The 22,045-nt window shown below is 38.8% G+C and overlaps 1 protein-coding gene across 1 annotated transcript; it reads left to right on the forward strand.

Annotated features, from left to right (window-relative positions):
* The first annotated feature begins 160 nt into the window (after window positions 1-160).
* LOC128616618 (uncharacterized) lies at window positions 161-21,116 on the forward strand. Its single transcript, XM_053639236.1, has 3 exons — window positions 161-2,151; window positions 14,366-14,973; window positions 18,040-21,116. Exon 3 carries the CDS (start codon window positions 18,057-18,059, stop codon window positions 19,020-19,022), a length of 966 nt encoding a protein of 321 aa, XP_053495211.1. The 5' UTR covers window positions 161-2,151; window positions 14,366-14,973; window positions 18,040-18,056; the 3' UTR covers window positions 19,023-21,116.
* Window positions 21,117-22,045: the final 929 nt, after the last annotated feature.

Raw genomic sequence — 22,045 nt, forward strand, 5'->3', positions numbered from 1 at the left:
TCTTTAAAAAAAACAACCCAGAAAAGGTTCTCTAGAGTGATGCCAGTGAGGAACCATTTTTGGTTTCCTAAAGAATTTGATGGCTGAAAAAACTGAGGAAGCATTTCTCATCCTAAAGGTTTACATTTGTTTGCTTGGTTATTTACAGCTTTGAGGCGCTAACAAAGATGGTGGAAGAGCTGTGTACTGAAAGGTCTTTTGGATCATGACCTAAAGTTGGTTTTTATCATGGCATGACAGCACTTTTCTTCTTCTCCGATTCAATACCGATGGCTCACATTGATATCCATTTGATATTCTTTTCTTTAAAAACTTCCAAGCTTTAAACTTTCACACAAAAATCACTTGCATTGTAAATTTAAGAAAGTATAGAGTGTTTAATATAATGAAATCAATCGTAACAAAAGATAGAACAATTGAGTGTCTATAAATGTAAACCTTTCTAGTTCTAAAAATTCATTTCTTTTCCAAATCCAATTCCAATCTTTAACATTTGATCCAGGATCCTATATCTGACATGTTTTCTCTGATAAACAATCCACGTTTTTTTTTTTTTTTTTGCTGCTATCGGCCCGATATAGATACTGGGTATCAGATTGGTGCCATCTCTATTTTATTATTTTCATCAAAGTACCATCTTTAGGGAACAAAAAAGATTATTCTAAGGCATTGCTTTAAAAATAATTACTGCTATCTTAATGTTTTATATCAGCATTTTAAATAAATAGCTTTTCATAGCCCAAAATATATTAATTAAACAACAAAAATCAGAATGTTTAGAATCTAGTTATTACTTACAGCCATATTTATAAAGGAATTCTTTCAAACTAACCTAGAGATGGACAAAGATGTCTTTTAAAAACATAAAAACTCTGGTGTTTAAAATATATACAATAGCCATTAAAAAACTAGCTTAAACATTAAAATAATAACAATATAGTACTTCATACTAATAGTACTTTATACAAAATTGTAATTTATATGAATAGCAGTTTTTTTGTTTGTTTTTTTTTTTTACAAAATTTTGTACTAATAGTAATTTATGCAGTATAGTACTTTTATACAACTTTGTTACTATTATGTTAGTGCTATTAATATCCTTACCTCCGTCATAATATATCTAAAATCTAATGCTACATTGTTTGAGAATATTAGCATATCTATATGTTTAGGTGTGAAACATTTAATATCCTGTGCTGAGGTGGACATCTTTCGGTTCGTTGTAGAAGATGCTGACAATAGCTGCTTGTATCCTAAATTTCTCTCTGGTTCTGCATCACATGCTGCATTTAAAAAAAACAACAACAACCCTGATTCTACACAGTAATATCCATCCATCTATCCATCCATCCATTTTCTGTACTGCTTATTCTACACAAGGTCATGGGGGAGCATGGAGCCTATCCCAGGGAACTCGGGGCACAAGGCAGGGGGCAGCCTGGATGGAGTGCCAACTCGTCGCAGGGCACAATCACACACCCATTCACACACTACAGACAATTTAGAGATGCCAATGTCTTTGGACTGGGTGAGGAAACCGGAATACCGAGAGGAAGCCCTCAAAGGACGGGGAGAGCATGCAAACCCACACAGTGCAGAGGCAGGATTCAAACTCCCAACCCCATCATACAACATTGCAAATGCATTATTTGAAATTCCAAGTACTATATATTAAAGAATGCTATAATGAGTTTGGCAATAAATGTCCTGTGCATAACCAAACTGAATAGAGCCTGTCTATGATCAGGTCTAGAGATTAAACCGGCATAAACACAGAGGCCAGCTGAAATCTGGAGCATACAGACATTCTAGACTAAAATAAATGATTTAATAGTCTAGAGCGTGGACAGAGAGTGGGGTAAATAGGCAGTGATGATAGGAGAGAACAAAAACAGAGAAGCCCTGCCCCTGCTTAAGTGTAGGAGTGTGCTTCAAACGTCTGCTTGTTCGCCCCACGCCTGTCAAGTTCAAGAGTCAAAGAATAAAGTTGAAAATATCTCTCTTCAGCTCCTCTCATCTGGAGCACCACATGAGCAATGAAGGAGTGCAGTTATTGACTTTAACACCAACTGAAGAGTGACTTTGCACTTCAACTGACCTGGAAGGTGAGAAGAGAGCCTGGGGTCCCTGAGAGACATGGCATGAAGAATGGTGAGATAAAAAGCTAAACCACTGAAAAAATAGAAAGTTTTTGAAGTAGTAAACTTGTGCATAAATGACTGATGTAGTGATTTGTGTTCGATTCAGATGCCAAATCGATAATGTGTCTCAGAGAGAGATTGTATTTTATTGTGGTTGTTTTGAAGTATATTTTTCAAAGGTTCATTGGTTGCATAATATGATTGAGAACCACATGCTACTCATTATAAAGAAATAGGACCAAGCCTGGTGTAAGAGCAGCTCGAGGGCAAATCATGCCATGTTTGATCATTACATGAAACCTCAGTTCAATTCTCCAACCATATTCACCACATCATCTCCTTTCCATTGTTACTGAGCCCTTTGCAGTTCACCAATCAAAGCCCCTCTTGAATCAATGCAGGAGAGAATAACATGAAGAAAAAGAGTTAAGGTTGCTACGCAGGACTTATGGGAAAACCTACTCTGGAAACTGTGAGTTTGTCGGGACTTTGATCCTTGGCTTTTAGGCCATCAGTCTGATGAAGGAGTTGAACTTGGAATATGAAAAAAAAAAAAAGAAGAGAGAATTTCTTTCTCTTTTCTTGGCTTCAGCGTTCTCTTGAGCCTGAAAGAATTTAGGAAGGTGGCTTGAGGGTTTAAAAAAAAAGACATGGGATTTGCAGTAAAAACAGCATGTAATGAAAATGGCCTTTTCTTTTCCATCTTAGTGGGATTTTGGTCTTAACTTCAAATGCAAGCATTTGGGAAGCTTTTGCTGGTTAAATTGTGGGGTAAATCTGTCGGTGGGGGGGGGGGGGTTGTCAAGTTATTGCCTGGTAAATGCAAACATTTTCAATACAGTAGATTAAATTGGTTTGTTTCCTTGTGTGTCAGTGGTATTTTTTTAAATAAGTTTATTATTATTTTTTAATGAAAGTGAAAATATATAGTAATATGCAATATAATTATATATTTGTACTACTGTTAAATGTTAGATGATGTTAGATGCTATTTTCCTAATTCTGTCTTCAGTGACTTTCCTGTTTATTCTGAACACAACAGAGTTGTCTTTTCGTGAGAGTCAAGACCTGAACGTGTTTTTGAGGCTTTTCCTTACTGGGAGGGTTGAGCCAGCCAGTCAGCCAGTAGCGATTAGCTCACTAATCTGATGGAAAATCCAGCCTTGTTGTTTTTAACAGGCTTTTCATTAGACATGCACACACACACACACACACACACACACACACACACACACACACACACGTTGTCTTAGAGTTATAACTAACACTGGACCACTCTGTGTACTATAATGAGTGAAGCTGTAGAAACTGTCTACATCAGCAAGGTATAATAGGAGCCTGGCACCGCTGCCATAACTCTCAGGAATGATGCAGATATCATTCTGTTCTGTGCTGGTCTCTGTCTGTTAACAATGAGGACGCAATGACAGCATCAACATGGCTTCAAGCTAGGCTTGATTTACAAAGACAGGCCTTTCTCCATTCAAATGCACAATGTGCAGTCCTAATGAGCACTGGAATAAACAACTAAACCCTGATCACACACATACAGAACTTTTGTGTCCTGTGATGTTGGTGTAAAGGCTACATACAGGGTGTCTGGTCATAGGAAAGGGGTCAAGGTCATGTTGACAAGGCAATGTCAACCACACACCCACCTCTGATTAGAGCTTGTGTTGCTTACACATTGCTTTTTCTTTTAAGTTTAACCTCACTTATCAAAGCTAGAAGAAGGAAGAGGTGTGTTAAGAGAAACAGCCTGAAAGTGCTAGTATAGGATGAGCAAATATGGATCAACTTATCATTCAGACCTGGAGTGAATACAGATTTATCATAGGGTTCAATTCAGCTACTGAGGTTCCTGGAGGTTACTGGAGTATATATCTTTGGCGTTTTATTCTGAAGAGTTTATTTCTTAATTCAAATAGTGGGTTACCCCAATCTTATTCAGTTTACATTTGTCTATTAACTTGAACTATAGAGCCTTGCTTATAACAGTTCAAAGGTCAGCGTAATTAAAGCTTAAAGCTGATTTTCTGAAGAAGTATAGCCCAGCCTATGTTATTAAAGCCAAGTTAAAAACATGTCCGTTTAACTTGACTTAGTTGTTTTTGGGGTCATGTATCTTGGTACACAGACGTGTCATGATTTGTAGTAGGTCAATATAATAGCTTTTATTGTAAATACTTTGTTTTAATGTTCTAGTCATTTGTATGTAACACACGCTGAGATTTTGAACTAAAAATGAACTTTGCTATATAAATACTGAATAATTCTTTTTTTTTCCATATAAACCCACTTTAGATGCACAGTGTGCTAATGATTCGAGGACTAATCTGAATCTGAGTGCATTGCAGGGTTGCCAAGTCTGCGCGACAAAACCAAACAAATACCAAACCTCAAAATCTTCCCCGCAAAAACCCACATTGCTTTTAATGTCCAATACTATTGCAAAAGGTGTTGTAATGTTTACAACAGTATTGTTAAAAGCATACTGTTAAAATTAGTTCTTTGACCAATGCCCTGAAATATTTTTGTATTATTACATAGGACTACATCATAAATAGCATAATAGGTGACGTTCATACAGTAAAAGTAGATTTGTTTCCACATTCATTTACTGTAGTTGCAGTATTTTATTTCTAAAGGATACGCCTTATAATTTACATGTTAATTATAACCACAATCCATACATGTGCAATTGGATATGCATGCATTTGCAGAATAGAACTAATATGACATGAAAAATGCCCAACCCAAAACCACTGTAAAAACCATAGCTCTGGTAATACTGGTGTTGTGTGTGTGTGTGTGTGTGTGTGTGTGTGTGTGTGTGTGTGTGTGTGTGTGTGCAGCCATGGAGGGTTCAGAATGATTGTGTGGGGGCTGAGCAGCCAAGATGGAGAAATAATATGAGTTTGAATAAGTCTTCATAAAACCAGCTCATTTTTTACTCGCACTAGACATGCAGTGTGTGTTTGTGTGCGTCTAAGGACTAACTGCCAACGCTGTTCTCATAAACTCAAATTATATGGGCACTCATTCACATGCACAAAAGTTTCCTTTTGAGCTTTCTTGCCTTTTCTCTCTCTCTCCCTCTCTTCCACATCCTCAGACAACAGCAACAGATTTAGTCAGCTCTGAAAGTTCTGCACAGGCCCTTCTGAGCTCATGTTACTTGTGGTTGTGGATCCGTAAGTAATGACACCCATTCCTGGAACTATAAAGAGCAAGATCTGTCTGTTAGAAGCATTAGGATAGTAGTACTAGGGTGGTATCTCTCCGTCTTCCTTGTTTTTTATTAGCGAATGACCCAATTGTAGGCTCTAATTTCATCTTTCATGCTAAATTTCCTTTCTGAACTTTGAGAAGCATAAAGCGGATTCCTTTCTAGTTTCCAACCTGTAACGATTCCGCTTAGATTGTGTTTGTGTGTGTGTATTTTGTACTTAAGTGACAGGCTTTTAATAAAAAAAAAAGTTTTTCATTAAGGTCCATGTGATAAATCTGTACTACGCTATATGCACTATGAATATTTTACCTAACTGTTATATGTTGTTTTTGTTCTGCATAAACATGAGCTACTCCTTTAAAGCATAGAAAATATGGAAAAATGGTGTCAATGGAGGGTTGCTGAACTGTGAAGTTGAGGGCAAGGACAATTATAACTCGCATCGTCTCAGGCAGTGCGGATGCATACGTGGGTAGACACACACAAAGTGAGCTCTGTCAGGTCTGGCCTTCATCAGAGATCCTCCCTACAGTCCCACACCAGTTATGTAAAGTCCCAGCATTGTCTGTGTGGGGAGGTTTGTCTAAACTCCAGCTGCGGCTTGCGGCCCATCTTTTCTTGTAAACACAATTTCAGCATTTCTGATGCATACTGTATTATAGCCATTTATAGAATTTTGCTGCATGACTACTAGAAACAGTCAGACAAATTCTGCCATGAGAGACACAAGACAATAAAAAGTGTTTTTTTCTGGTTACAGAATCATTCCTTCAAACATCATAACTAGACATACTATTGTTTGTAATGCCTTTACACTCACTGACCACTTTATTAGAAACACCTGTGGACCTGCTCATTGATGCAATTATCCAAATCAGCCAATCTTGAGTTAATGTTCCTACTAGTGCCTACTCAGCATGGCTCAAGATCCCTTTCCAGAACCTTCACAGTATCTGTTCCTCGGTGGTGGAACAAACTTCCAACCTCAATCCGGACCGCAGAATCTGTCACTATCTTCAAAAAACAGCTAAAGATCACCTTTTCCGTGAACACTTAACCAACCCCTAAAAAAAAACCTACTCTGGCACTTACACCTCTACTCTGCGCACTTTGCTTCTTCTAGAGCTCAATTAATAGATCTTGTATGGTAGCACTACTTGTATTGTTCTCTGCTTGATATATCGCTTTGCTTGTATTTTCTCATTTGTAAGTCACTTTGAATAAAAACCTTTGCTAAATGAATAAATGTAAATGTAAATGTTTGCATTAAACATCAGAATGGAGAAAAGTGGAGAAAAAAACAGACTTTAACCATGGCATAATTTTTGGTGCAAGATGGGCTGGTTTAATTATTTCAGAAATTGTTGATCTCCTGGGATTTAGAACTCAAAAGAAAACAAAAATAGTAAACAGCGTCATTGCATTTGACGCTGGTACAGCTTTGCTCAATAACTTTCTAGTGTATAAAGATTAAGAGCATTTGTTTATGATACTGATGGAGGTGTTCTGAGGCACACATTAAAATCTGTTAAGGGCAATGGCAATATAAAGATTAAAATGACCCTTAAATGGCCTGCACCATGAAATGTAATATCATGCATACTGCTTAATCATTTAGATATCATTTGGTTTGAGAATTGCTTTGAATTGCATTTTGTCACAGAGATCCATGGCTTATCAAGAATGAAATCATGACTGAAAATCCACAGTTTAGCAGTAAATTAGATACAGTATGGTTTTTTTTTTGTCATTTTGATTGAATTGTAAACCAGCACTAAGCATTTTTTTAAGTATTATTTTTATGTATTAATTGTTTGATTGTCAAGGCAGAAGCTGTACTACATTTCAAATAAGACCTTTGATCAAGGATGTAGTACATTTTGTTATTCATGCCATATACCAATCATCATTTCTGAAGAAGTTATATAAAACAGCTTATCTAAAAATTGGCACAAAAAAGACTTCTGAGGGTTAATTAAGAAGAAAAAAAATAGAGATGAGTGGTGGGTTTCTTTATTTATTTATTTATTCATCCATCCATCCATCCATCCATCCATCCATTCATTCATTCATTTTCAACAAAGTGTTTCCTGTACCACTATTTAGTACAATGACTGATAATGTGCTGTTACAAGCTTGTTATTTGTTAATGATGTTCCTAATGACTAGGGATGCAGAGAGTGTGTGAGTAAAGAAAACAGCAGGAATGACTGAGAGGGTAAATGAGCAGGTGTGGGCTATTAAGGTCACATGAACAACAAGGTCCTTAGTGCTGTCTGTCTGGAACTGAAATAGAGGCACATCATTGGCAAAGGGGCAAAGAAAGTGGGAACATATTTCATTGCCATGATGAATGTACCATTTGAAACAAAACCACATCTGAAAATACATCTCCATACACATGTACTACAGGGTTTTCTATACAATTACAATGAAAAATGGTGGCTTTCATTTGCTTAATTTGTTTATTCATTCATCTTTGGTAACTGGTTTTCTGGAGGCAAGGCAGGACTGATTAGCTAACAGACATATCACACAGTCATCTTATAGTAGAATAAAACCAGCATGTAGTTAACCACTGCATGAAAACTTTAACACTTAAGCAGGTCTCAGTACAGTTTGATTACACTCATTACGCTCATTACCTTTCTCCCAAACTATATAAATGTCTCTTCATTTTTCTTTCCTTATTTTAAGGGTTTCTACATTCTATAAACTCTTCATAGTGACATGATAATAAAAATGTCTAAGTTTGTCAGATCACATGTTTAAAATACCACCCGGGTTGCTGCCCTCTGTGAGGTCAAATATCATACTCCATAAACATGTAGCCCCAGGTTTTTCTTCTTCAGGTGTTTTTGCTAGATGGGTGTTTTCCACTTCCCTGTACCATAAAAAAGGTCACTCTCTCTGAAATTAGAGGTATCCTCTATATCCTCTATTTTTCTGGAGCTCAACTAGAAGAAAAAAGAATAGCAGGCTGACTAGAACACTACATTATAGTGCCATATGTGCTAGTTAGAGAAGCTATGAATGCAAAATGCAAAAAAAATAAATAAATATGTTGCTGCATTGTTGCCTTAATCATCTGGATGCTGGATGAATCAACTGAAGCTTGAATGACATTTGATGTTGCTTTGACATTTAAAGGTTTAAACATTTCTAGGAATCTGCCTCTAGCAAATTTGAAACTCCAGATTTTACTTGGTGCCTTTTTGCTATTGACATTACCAAGGGACAAAGCTATGGTGTAATAATTTGCGTTATTTCTTGGTTTACAAACCACAATGTTCATTAATCCAACAGTGACAGAGCATCTTCCTTCCCTGTTTTCTTAATGGTAGTGCTCTGAGATTCTTGTCTTAACCGGTTGCTGAAGTAAAAATGTTTCTCCTGGTGTTACAGGATTTTTGGGAAAGAGTATGACTTTGTACCTGTGTGCATGTGATTTGGGGTCATCTGGAATGTGGGCACTAGAAGCGTTTATCTACAGTTATTCCTGGTTCTGGGACTAATAAACTACACAAACTCATAACTTATATCAGAGTTAAGCAGTCAAATAGTTGTGCTTTATTGCATTGGGTCTGAGTAATCAATGACACAATTGATTAAATCAACCAAGGCTCTGGAACAAAAGTTTGGAGTCTTGCTAGTAAACCAAGAGCAAATATGACTAGTTTATTTGGTAAGGAGTACTCACACACTCACACAGAGCTTTTCTAGGGTGTGTGTTCCTACACATCTGTGTTTAGGTAGCTGGTGGGGATGAGAAGGTTGAACTTAGGGGCTGGAAGGGCTCCAGAAGTTTCTTTCCGACCCCTCTGCAGCAGGTTCTAATTCCCCTTGGGTAGGCCAGGTTAGGCTGGAGAAAGTGGGCCAGATTTGTTTTCTTTTTATTAAACTGGCATTTGGGGTATTCACATCTGCACTCTCTAACACCCTTCCCTTCTCCCACATGGGCCGCTGGTTGGGGAGAATGAGCCAAGGAGTGAGAAAAGGTGCAAAGAATTGGAGGAAGAACTAAAGGACATGTACTTCTCCATCCCCAAGGAGTAGCTTCTTTCCCTCCCTGTCTATCCTCTGTCCTTATCCTTTAATGCTTTCCCTCAAAATTAATAATGCATCGCTGATTTCCAACCCGTCCTGACCCCCATCTGTGGATTTTCCCATTCACATTCATTTTAATACGTCTGTCGCTTTAGATATACCTTTCTCTCTCATTATCCACCCTTTCTCGAGTGCTCTCCTCATCTTTCTGCTATTCTTCTCTTGCCTCACTGTCAGAACCTTGGCTCAAGATTCCACACATGCCTTTAATTTAGGAGGGAGGCAGCCCAGGAGTGCAGCTAGCTTACAGCTCAGGAATTTTCCACCCTCACCCCGATCAGCACACATGCTTGCTGATGGAAGGAAGGAGAGAGCGAGAGGTGTGAAGCTACTGCCCAGAGTTACCCCACTGCTCTGACATGGCTATCAGATTCAAGAAGTAGAAGGTCGTTATAAGGGAGCTATTGAGAAAAAGAGAGGCAGAGAGAATAGGAGAATGGCTGAGATGGTGTTGTAGTGCAGAAAAAGGGTTGATTCATAATGAATGAAAAATAAATATGAATATTTGATATTGCAAAAAACAATTACTCTTATTTCAGTAAAATACTTTTTCTGTTCCCTGATCATTGACATGCATACAGGTAAAAAATTAAAAAAAAAAAAAAAAATTGAAGGGTTACATTTAAAACCCTAAAGTGTTCTTTGGTTTGTCCCACAGATGTGTACTTCTATAATAGAGGATAGCACATAGAACACCTTTAGTGAAACACCTCAAAGTATTAACTATGTGAGGAACCCTTGCGGAAATAATTTTTCTAAATGCATTTAGAAAATGGCTTCATAAATTCTATCTGATCCTATGAAAAAAAATTGCATTTGTTCAAGGAAATAAGGGCACTATTTTTGGATTTCAGCAAGTCATAAGAAAATATACCCTCCCTTGACCCTAAACATAACATTCCTAAATTTTTCATAAGAATTGTTATGAATTTGCAAGCCTAAGATCATGTTGCTTAACACTGACCGGTTAAAAACACAACCGCCTGTTGATATGGCGATAAAAATGGAGATAATACTGTTTATCGTGTAGTAAGGGAGTCAGATGAGCCAAAGGTAAGGAAATATTTTTTTTTGTATTTACTGTGCTCCTAAAATACCCAGAGGGAGGATGAAAGCAAGGCTACTAGAGAGGGAGGAACTTCAGGAGACTCACCGCATGTGTTTACTCTGACTAGCATCATTCTTGCATGTCTCCCAGTCACATTGCACTGACTTATTCCCTGGTGTGAAAGCTTATGCATCTCTTTTATTGTGAATATATGGATATTTACTTCAGCTGTTTTACTGAAGTGCTCTCTGCCTCACACTCCTCATCTGTAAGTTGCCTGAGCCTGAATAAGCTGAATTTAGCTGATGAAATGAATTTTTCTTTTTCAGTTTTGAGGTTGAATGGAGTGGTTCAGGACAGCTCTGGTGAGGAGTCCCAAAGAATTGAAATAGCAATTACAAAGGCCTTTGTGAGTGGCTGGATTGTAGGCTTAACTAGGTCACTCTCTTGCTCTCTTTGCTCCCTTTAAAACTGTAGGAATTTTGGTTCTCTTCTGTATTTAGTCTGACTGGAAATGTTCTTTATTTGAAAGTAATTATCTAGGACTCTTGGGACTCTGGGACTTTGCTTTCTGCACCATGATAAAGATGCTGAAATGGTTGCCGATTTTTCGTCTGTAACCCATTTAAAACAAACTTAAAGTTAAATGGCCTGTATCCAACTTGTAGTATTATCAGATAAATTATATGCTTGGGTCTGTTGCGAAATTTCAGCTTTCAATCTCTAGATACTGACTTTAACTACTGATTATTAACTAACAAATTGGCTTTTTCTCAGTCAGCAGGATGCCGTACAACATTTTGTTTTGAAATTTCATCAGAAGACATATTATAAAAAAATGAACAGCTTGGGTGGGAAAATGTCATTGCATGTCATTATTATGTATATGTTAATATCACTAAAACTGCCAACATGAAATGTGAATTATGTCATCCTCAAATGAACCAAAACTACGATGCAGTCTGTAAAGTTCTCTACTACAGAACATGGGATTTGAGATGGAACAATGAATATGCCAAACTGGATACTGTCTGCTTTAAATAGATACTTTGGTTTATTCAAAAGCGTTTTGGATACATATTCCTACATCGATCCCGTACATAGACATAGACCCCATTTTAAGGGATCTATGTTATACATTTAAGTTGTCCACTCAGCTTATTCTTCATCAGCTATGTGCTATTACTTTATGTACTAAGTATAATAAAATTTTTGAGTAAGTCATCTGGATAATTAAAAAAAAAAATTTAAAACTAGACCACAAACATGTGCAGCAATAGGCTTCAAGGATCCTCAAAATTAACTGTTGGAAACATAAAAAGTAGGAACATTTGTGAGCTTATCAATAGTAACATCTGGCCAGCCATAAAGGACCACAACAATGGAACAGTGGTTTAACCCATTACTAAACATTATACTTTGTTTCCACTTAAAACTTTTGGTTTCAGATACTTTCAGAAATCAGAAACCTTAAACAACATCCTGTTTATTGAGTCATTTGAATGAATTAATATCCATATTGTTTAGACATTTATTAAAATATCATCACTTTTTTTAAATCTGTTTATTCGTGTAGTAACCTCTTCAACTTCGTGAGCTATTTGGTGAACCTTTCTTGTTATATATGACTTTATTTGAGGAATGGACAATCTGAGTGGTTGTTAATGTTAGGCAGGACCTTTTTATTTGACAGAGCAATGAGAGCCAGTGCAATCAGATATCACAATTCTCAATTGTTGAATAAAGTTATGTAGTAACCCAACACCCTTAATGAAGATTTAAGATTGAGATTGTCCAGATATGGTTTCTTTTAAAATCCAACATGCCATAAAACAAAGACAAAACAACAAAATATCTATCTATTTTGTGTCCAATTACTCGTGGCCTGCATCCTAGCTGGTTCCATTTCATTCTCTGTCATCAAGCCAGTTCCTTCACAACAGCCCAAGGAACCAAAACATGGGTGTGTGCCATGAAAACTCTCTCTCTCTCTCTCTCTCTCTCTCTCTCTCTCTCTCTCTCTTTCTATAACTATGTGTAAGAGTTTAATTTGCTTGGCCACTAATGTGAAATCCTGCTTGTTTGTTCTATTTTCAGTTACTGCCTTTGTCTTTGTTTTCAGAAACTTTTTATGGGTGTATAAAGGACACTAAGGGGTCATTCCAGACTGGTGCTATCTGTTATCTGGGAGTTTCTGTTCTTTCAGTTCTCTCCCATGTAAATTCTGTTCTGATATAATATTGTCATAGCAGTGTTCTCCATTTCTTGCCTCACATTAAAATCGCTTCCTCCCTCTGGACTGTTATAATGAGAGTGTTCAGTTACTGGTGAACTGATGCAGCTTTATTACAGTCAGTCAGTCTCTCTCTCTCTCTCTCTCTCTCTCTCTCTCTCTCTCTCTCTCTCTCTCATTCAAGACAGAATGGACCAGCTTATAAAAGTAAGACATTACAACAGGGGAAGTCAGGGGTTAATACACTGCTCAAACAGTCCTTAAACCTTGTAAGCCCCACTTCAGGTTATATGTATAGTTTTGGTTGATGTTGGGTCATGGGTCACATACTTCAGCAATGACACACATTTCACACTCAAACAAGACCTAAACATTACTAACATGATTTAAGGAATAAAACACAATGGGGTATTCTGTTGTATTAAAATAATCTGTGACAGTGTGGTGTCCATTACCACCCTGCAGTGATTATTTTATCTGTAACAACACTTCCTGAGGTGGTCTATTCCAATTACACTGCAGCAATTTGCCATTGATTACATTTTATTTTCATGTTATTATTATTATTATTTTTTTAATCAGTTTATAGCTGCATTTAATGCTGTGGAACATCTGCAAAACAAGTTAGTTCCTGATATCACTTTTGTTATACCAGATATATATATATACTCCTTATCTCACCAGCGTCTTTTTTTTTTCTCTCTCCTGAAGTTAAAATAAAATAAATAAATAAAAAACAAAGCTGGTCATCTGTCCCGAGAAACTCCCATGGTGGAAAACTTACTGACTGATAGAAAATTCTGTCTCCATTAACATCACCAAATCAACAATTATAATTTTTTCTTTGTTGAATTCATTTTTCATTTTTTTTTCCATTCATTAGGCTTAGGTTATGTGGAGTATCCACCATCCACCGTCCTTTATTTTAAATGATAACATACTATAATGAGTGCATTAATAAAAGCCTGTGATTTAAATTGCAGCTGGCACTACATTCTGAGCTGTGCTGTTAGAGAGAAATAAATAAACACAATCGGACAATCGTAATCAAGAATTCAACCCTTGCGTAATTCCTATGGTTTTCCCCCCGTGGAGTCTTTCCCATGAAAGGAACTTTAATCAATTTTAGTTTGTAATTGATGTGGCTTTGTGCAGGTGGGGTGGCCAGACTTGTGGAGAAATGATTTGGTCTTTAGAGACCTGATTTTCGGGACTAGATAATTATCATGTTCCTGAGGGTGGGACCTCACTGAAAGTTCCAAAGAAATTCTAAACATGAATGCCCATTTCTGCTTTTTCTGTGTATGACAAAAATATGAAAGTACCCAAATTATGCTTGGGCTTATTGGTGACAACAAACTATGAATGATAATGATAATAATTTGATGCAAATATAGTACCTAAGACACTTGAATAGAATAGAGGTGCCCCTTTTCACTACAGAAACATTTTCTCCGGATCAGAATGTCTTACCTGAGCATCAGTGAGATGCTATGCTGCTCTGGGTTGTTGTTTATATTTATAGTTTTCTGGTCTGTAGGATGGCCTCTGTTCAGTGATGATAAGGGCTTGGATATCTCACTTCCCTCCACTTTTATCTACAGGAATGCTGGGGCTATCAGGCAACATTCCAATACTATGGTAACTGGGATTTGGTGGTCATGGGAGTTTTGGAGACACTGGAAAGAAGTTGGTTAAATGGCACAAAGAAATTCCCAGGTTTCGGGAGAAGGTATCTACAATAGCAGAAAGGGACTGAATGGTACAGGAACAGGCTTTATGGTGAGTAACCAGAGAATAACCTGGAAATGAGGTTTTTGATCTTCTTCCATTATTATTATTATGACTGTTGAGATGAGGTATGAGGCACAGCTGAGGCATTCTTTAGGATTTCTTATTTATTTATTTTACATATCATTGTGCAAAATGGGTTTTCTACTCCTATATATTATTTAATAACATTTAATAACCGCCATTGAATAAGTGTATTTTTCTTTCTTTCCTCATGGAAAAAAACCTGAATCTCGCAGGTGGTCATTGTAATGAAAGAGAGAGTCGAGTAGAAACAGAGGTCGTTCAGGCAGTGTTGGTGGTCGGGTTGCAGTGTGGCTCACAGACTTTATGGGGCAGTCGAGTCGATCAGCAGGAGGATGTAGAGCGGGTAGCAGAGCTGCTTGCACAGAAACCTGACATTAAAGTGGGCATTAAAGAGGTACTCTGCTGGAATTCTTCTCATAATGGAGACCACCTTACACAGCTATAGCTACAAAAATACAGCATATATTTTATGAACACTTGGATGGTCATACTGATTGCTAGAGTAAACATCTGGCCATTTTTGGACTGGTTTAAATACTAGCCTTATTTGCGGTTCAAGAATTTTTATAGTCAACTTTTCCATCTTTTGTCTGTTGGGAACTTTCCATTTTTTACTTTGCAACTTTAGGAATTTTATGACATACAGTCTATGAATGAAAATAAGCATGGAACTGAAGCATCAGCCATTTTTCCGGTTCAGATCACACTACTGAAAAACAGTCCAGGTGAGAGTTGTGAATTCCTGCAGACTCAGACCAGTGTGTTTACACCATGTGCTGGTTACTTTAAGTGCACACTGTTCTATCTCTTATCTTTGTATATGATCAGCATTAATCATGGGTTAGATAACTTCATAACTCGTCCCTGACCCCAACAATTTAAACTCTCCCATTCCCACACCACTCAAATATTTTGTGTACATAATGAGATTTTTATTTTATTTCATTTTATAAATTTATTTTTTCTTAATTTGTGTTTGGAACACATTTTAATGTTTTTGAATGTATATGGTCAGTTAAAAACTGATGATATGTCTATTCCAGCAGTCGTAGATTATAGTTAGTTAAAATGCAATTGATTAAAGCTGAATACATAATCACAAAATACTGTCACAATTTTATACACTATGGAAATGCTACCTGAATGTTAATGTATAATGTTTGCAGAATGTTAATCTGCAAAGAGAAAGGGCATATTGTCTTTTACCAGAGTTCTCCAAATCCGCAAAAGTTACATACTACAGCTTTAAGTGAGTTAAGTTAAGACTAAAAAACAACTATATACACTATGTCTGTTTTGCGTTCCAGATTTACTCATCCCAACATTCAATATTCACTATATGAATCAGGCTCAATCTTTGCAGCAGCTCTGACACTTAACTCTAAGATTAAGATTAACTTTTAACAAGATTAACTTTTAATCACTGTAGTCTTAAAAATATGTACATACATATTATAATTTCCTTGATTTATACTTAATAATCCAAAAGGAAAAAAATAACTTTCCATTAAGATTTCTTTCACCCTTACAAATATGGTCCTTTCAAAAATATGATCTATTCTTACACCAAGAGGGTAAAATGTCACAATGGAGACGGAGACTCTTGCTCTGCTTTATTCTCACTCTGTCTGTCTTTCTCTGTTGTTTACTTTGCCTTGGCTCACTGGAGGAGCCTTTAGGCCACAGACCACTATGTTGCACTTGGACTAAAGAACAGTCTACCTCATTGCTTCCTCCCCCTCGAGCACACTCAAAACAATATTCCTAATCCCCTCCCTTCACAACAGTGGGGATATCATGGCAGCTAAAATAGAATGCTTACTTTAACTCATATTCGGTTTACATTCAGTGTAAAGGCTTTGCTTTGCTGACTTTATCAGCAGATGACAAAAGGGATAAGGAATGCAGATAAAAATGCTTCAGTGTGCTGCTGAAATAAAAACTGTTACAAACTGGAGCCAGGGAGATTGGTTGGCATGAGAGGAGTATAGACTGTGAAGGGTGTATTTAATGATATATGGTGTTTGGGTGTGATCCTAAGTAGGGATTACACTGATTACTCACTAAGGGTAATTCTAGGAAATGGAAAACAGTAGTTTTAAGGGCGGTGAAGAGGAGGCTAATTCCTGAAAATAACACACATGATTGAGTAATGTCTCATTGTATCTTAGTCAGTGCTCTATGTACATACCTCTACATTTCTTTGAGCAATCAGCATAACATTCTGTAAAGATTTTTAACAATTGAAATTTGCCAATTGCCTTCCACTACCTAGCTGATTACTATTACTGTATGTGACAGCTAACTACTGGGGAGAGTGAAGGATAATAATACATGCTTCCTCTGAGACATGTGAAGCCTGCCACTGCATCTTTACAAACTACTGCTCCTGCTACATCATATGGCAGCTGAACACACTCAGAGGAAAGCGCTAACTACCCTCTTCCGCATACATGAGCTCATGGACACCTATGACTGGCTAGCTTTTTTCTGATTGACAGCGGAGACTATTGTCATCCCTTCCACTCAGATAGCATGGTCAATTTTGGTTTCTTGGACCATGGTGGCTGAGGCATAGTTGTGATTCAAACCTGTGTCATCTCCTGATGATAGGATGAAATACATTTCTGATGTTGATTCTTATCATATTTAACATAGATATTGTGGTTAGTTTTTAAGACAAATATGTTCAAATGTAGGGTGTCCCAAAAGTTTCCATACATAGGGGAAATAAACACTTTTTTTTTTTTTTTTTTTTTTTTAGCAAAATGCCTTCAAGAATTTCTCATACTTGGTTTATATTATAGATTTTTTCTGATTTTTTCCTTTAAGGATGCCTTTAACAAAGAAGAACTAATTGAAGTCATTTTCTTGGCTGGATTAGGAAGCTGTCACAAGGTTGCAATGGACATTCAAGTACATGCATACCACCAGATGTGTTAACACACTGATAGCGACGACTCCATGTGTGTTTATAAAGAAATGGCAATCGTGTACAGGATGTTTTGTAAATAAAGTTACATTTTGCTAAAAAGTGTTAATTTCCATTATGTGTAGAGACCTTTGGGACACCTTGTATAGCCTATTAGGCTTAAAAAAAAATTTTTAATGTGAGCAGCTGTTACGCCACCGCCGGCAGATGGCACTGCGGCGCGGTTGCTATGCGGCTCACGTGACACTTTGTTTTCATTCGCTTCCTGCCCGAGCTCTAGTTTCTGTTTGAGGATGTCCTTGATTTTACCCAGGTGTCTTTTGTTTAGATTAATCATGTTAGTTATTTAAACCCTCGTGTTGCTGCGCACGGGGCGCGGCATTAACCTGAACGAAACTGAATCAACCCACACGAATCGGGACTGGACTAAGAGAGACAAAGCTAAAGAGTTGCAGCAAAGCAACACTAAGCCAAGCAAGTTGTGTGTTCATGTCATGCCATAGTTCATGTGCTTACTTCCTGTCCAAGTCTCGTTTCGTAACAGAATGCCGCGCCTGAGCAGGGAAGTAGCAGGAGAGCACCTGGTCGGAAGGCGCTCGGACTACTCGCCGCAGTACAAGTCCGTGCAGTGTCCACAGAGGATGGCCGCTGAACTCCCGCTGGAAACGTATGGGTGGGGATCCCACCCGCTGCTGTTCCTGTTTCACAGCCAGGTATACTTTGCAAGCCTGGCGGCCCAGTGGCTGGGCTTCCTAGTATCCCGGTTTTATGGCCCGGCCTGGGATTGGGCAGAGCAGCTGGCCCGTTCAGGGTCCAGTGCCCTCTATGACGTCACCCAGTTCTCAGAACTTTTTCTGAAGGAGTTATTGCAGCCGGGGCAATCAAACAGCCTGGATGTACTGGAGAGGGGAATCGAAGTAATGGACAGGGAGGACTGGCCATTCCACCTCCATTATACATGGCTGGACCGGATAGAAGCAGCAGCATCGCTTCAGGTTCCGGTCGACGCTGTGGAGCTCCAGCCCGAGGTTAACATAGCAACTTCTGGGCTCCCGTCTGAGGTCAACATGGCGGCCTCAGATCTCCAGCTTGAGACCTACGGGGAGGTCTCAGCTGTGGAGCTCCAGCCCGAGGTTAACAGGGCAACCTCTGGGCCCCCGTTGGAGGTCAACCCGGTGACCTCGGAGCTCCGGCCGGAGGCCTACGGCGAGGTCTCTGCTGTGGAGCTCCCCCTGGAGGTCAACCCGGCCGAGGAGGCTGTCCAGCCGGCGACCTCGGAGCTCCAGCCGGAGACCTACGGGGAGGTCTCATCTGCCGAGGAGGCTGTCCCGCTGCCCGGCCCAGCCGAGGATTCTGTCCCGCTGCCCTGCCCAGCCGAGGAAGCTGTCACGCTTTCCTGCCCCGCAGAGGATGTCCCTCTGCCTTCCTGCACCGCTGAGTACACCGTTCTGTTTACCTGGGCTGAGGAGGACGTCTCTCTGCTTTCCTGCTTCGCAGAGGAAGTCAACTAGCCTTCCAGTCCCTCCAAGTTCCAGTCCAGGTCCAGTCCCTCCAAGTTCCAGCCCCGCTGGGGACTCTGCCCAGCGTTCCAGCCCTGCTGTGGGCGGCGCCCAGCGTTCCAGCCCCGTCGTGGCAGCGAGTGGCAGCTTTCACGGTGGCCCCGGACCCCCATTGGAGGGGGGTTTTTTGGCGCTCCGGGAGCAGCGCCTTTGGATGGGGGTTCTGTTACGCCACCGCTGGCAGATGGCACTGCGGCACGGTTGCTATGCGGCTCACGTGACTTTGTTTTCATTCGCTTCCTGCCCGAGTTCTAGTTTCTGTTTGAGGATGTCCTTGATTTAACCCAGGTGTCTTTGGTTTAGATTAATCATGTTAGTTATTTAAACCCCTCGTGTTGCTGTGCACGGGGCGCGGCATTATCCTGAACTAAACTGAATCAACCCACACGAATCGGGACTGGACTAAGAGAGACAAAGCTAAAGAGTTGCAGCAAAACAACACCAAGCCAAGCAAGTTGAGTGTTCATGCCATGCTATAGTTGAGTGTTCATGCCATGCCATAGTTAGGAGTGTTCATGCCATGCCTAAGTTAGGTGAGTGTCTCCTACCATAGTTTAAGGAGGGTTTATGTCTTAGATTAAAGAACATTCATGTCTTAGTTTAAGGAGTGTTCAAGCTTTAGTTCAATTAGTGTTTCCGTTCCATGTCCTCTGTTTAAGCATCAAATAAAGACTTCCCTCCTGCGCTTACTTCCTGTCCAAGTCTCGTTTCGTAACAGCAGCAGTGTAATATGATGATTTAATATGGTAAGCTCCCCAGTATGGTTTTCTTTCTTCATTTTAACACATTTAAACTGTGTTGTAATAAACACTTAATTTCTAAAAGTCTTTCTTTCTTTCTTCCTAGCTTTCCTAGATTTTTTTTTTTTTGCACTTTTTTTCCTTCTTGCATAAACTAAATAATAAGAATCTGAATTTTACTGGCGGTTTAGTGTTTCGTGAGCTCAGGGTTTTTCCCACAGTGCTATAGGTAAATTTGTCAGTGAAAATGCACGGCCCAGTGCTAAGCAGCTGCGTGAATATAACACTATACCAACATGCACCATCAACTGTCCAGATGTCCTGGAATTTGATCCTGGACTCTGTACACACAGCTGAGCCGCAGCCCTCCGAGCTGTGTAAAGCTTTCTAAGTTTCTCACTTATTTCCAAACTTTCCTTTGATATAAACTGAATTATATATCCCATGTGTGCATGTGCATTGTATGTGGAGATCTTGAAATTCCAGACATGAATTATCACTTTGCCTCTCATCCAGAATAAGAACTTAATCTAAACGGTCTCTCTTCTTGCCGTATCATCACTTGGGTCATACCTACCCCAGCTACAGTGAGAGAAATGGAGAAGGGGGTGGCAGTGCCTGGTACTGAAGCTGAATGTGGGTGACCTCATTCAAGTCCAGTGTTAATAATCCTGTGTTTGCTAAATAAAGCAGTTTGATGTATAATCATACACCGTTTTAGATTGTTGAGACTATTACTGCAGAAATGCGCTCCTCTGTGTCTCAGAGTGTTTAATGTTATTTCACGCTGCTAAGTGTGTGTGTGCTTTTTACAGTGCCGTGATAGTTGGAGCACAGACCAGACTGTAAACATTTCAGAGTCCTGCACTCACATGTCAAAACACACAACAGAGCCTCTGTAGGTGAGCCAATAACCTTCTATTGAGTGAATAGACACTAGGGAGCTTTTCTCTGATGTAGAAGTATGACCAGAACACATGTAAAGATATGTTGCTCTACAGTACAATATATTATGGAATTTCTTTACGGGTATTCTGTATATTTTACACAAGCACTCATTAGGAATAGTCTTATTTTTCTGTGACTGTTGAACACCCTTCATTTTGGGCAATTACTCTAATTGTAGAGTGGGATGCAAGTAGCTGCTGACCTTTAAAATGTTCCAGAATTTTCCTGCTTGGATTTAAGTTTATAGAATTTTCTATAGAAAAGGACTATAGAACACAAAATAAAAATACATAATCCTTAAAATTACAACTATAACACCTATCTATTTGTACTTAAATAGTTACTTTTTAGGTTTTAGTTATTTATTTAAATATTTTACAGAGGGGGAAATAAGTATTGAACGTGTCAACATGTTTTTTCAGTAAATATATTTCCAATAAGGATATGCACATGAAATTTTCACCAGACATCAATATTAGCTCAAGAAATCCGGAAATATAAAGAATTCACAACATTAAAGTCCATAAATAAAGTTATGTGTAATAAAGTGGAAAGACACAGGAAAAAAGTATTGAACACACTAAGAAAAAGCAGTTCTCCAAGGCAATGTAAGGCAAGGAACCAGCTGAAATCCGTAAGTAAGTATACCCGCTATCTGTGCAAATTAATATCAGCTGGGTAAGTAAATTGATGGTCTATAAAAAGGCTTTTCGTTACCAAGGTGTCACACAAGACACATCTCTTCAGAACCTTATTGTTGTGAAACATATTCATGGAATCGGATACAGACGTATTTCCAAGCTTCTGAATCCTCCAGTAAGCACCACTGGGGCCATTATCCACAAGTGGAGGCAACATCACTCCGTCATCAACCGGTCACGCACAGGGGCTCCTCGCAAGATTTCTGACCAGGGAGTCAGAAGAGTAGCCCAAGAGCCAAGGACCACTCAGAAAGAGCTCCAGAAACACTTGGAGGCAGCAGGTACCATCGTCACAGAGAAAACAACAGGCAATGCACTCCACTGCTCATGCTCACCCCGCAAGACTCCATTACTATTTTTTTCTACTCCATTTCCAGATTTCTTGAGTTAATACTGATGTTAGTAGAAAATTTCATGTCAATAACCTCATTGGAAATACATTTACTGAAAAAAATGTTGACGCATTCAATACTTATTTCCCCCACTGTATACGCACTGCAACCTGAGAAATTATCAGCACAGCAAAAGACATGGAAAAAAACATTCAGTTTATCAGTTCTGGTGTGTGGCAGAGTTTAATAGTCCA

The sequence above is a fragment of the Ictalurus furcatus genome, chromosome 13, assembly GCF_023375685.1.
Source record: "Ictalurus furcatus strain D&B chromosome 13, Billie_1.0, whole genome shotgun sequence".
Classification (NCBI taxonomy): domain Eukaryota; kingdom Metazoa; phylum Chordata; class Actinopteri; order Siluriformes; family Ictaluridae; genus Ictalurus; species Ictalurus furcatus.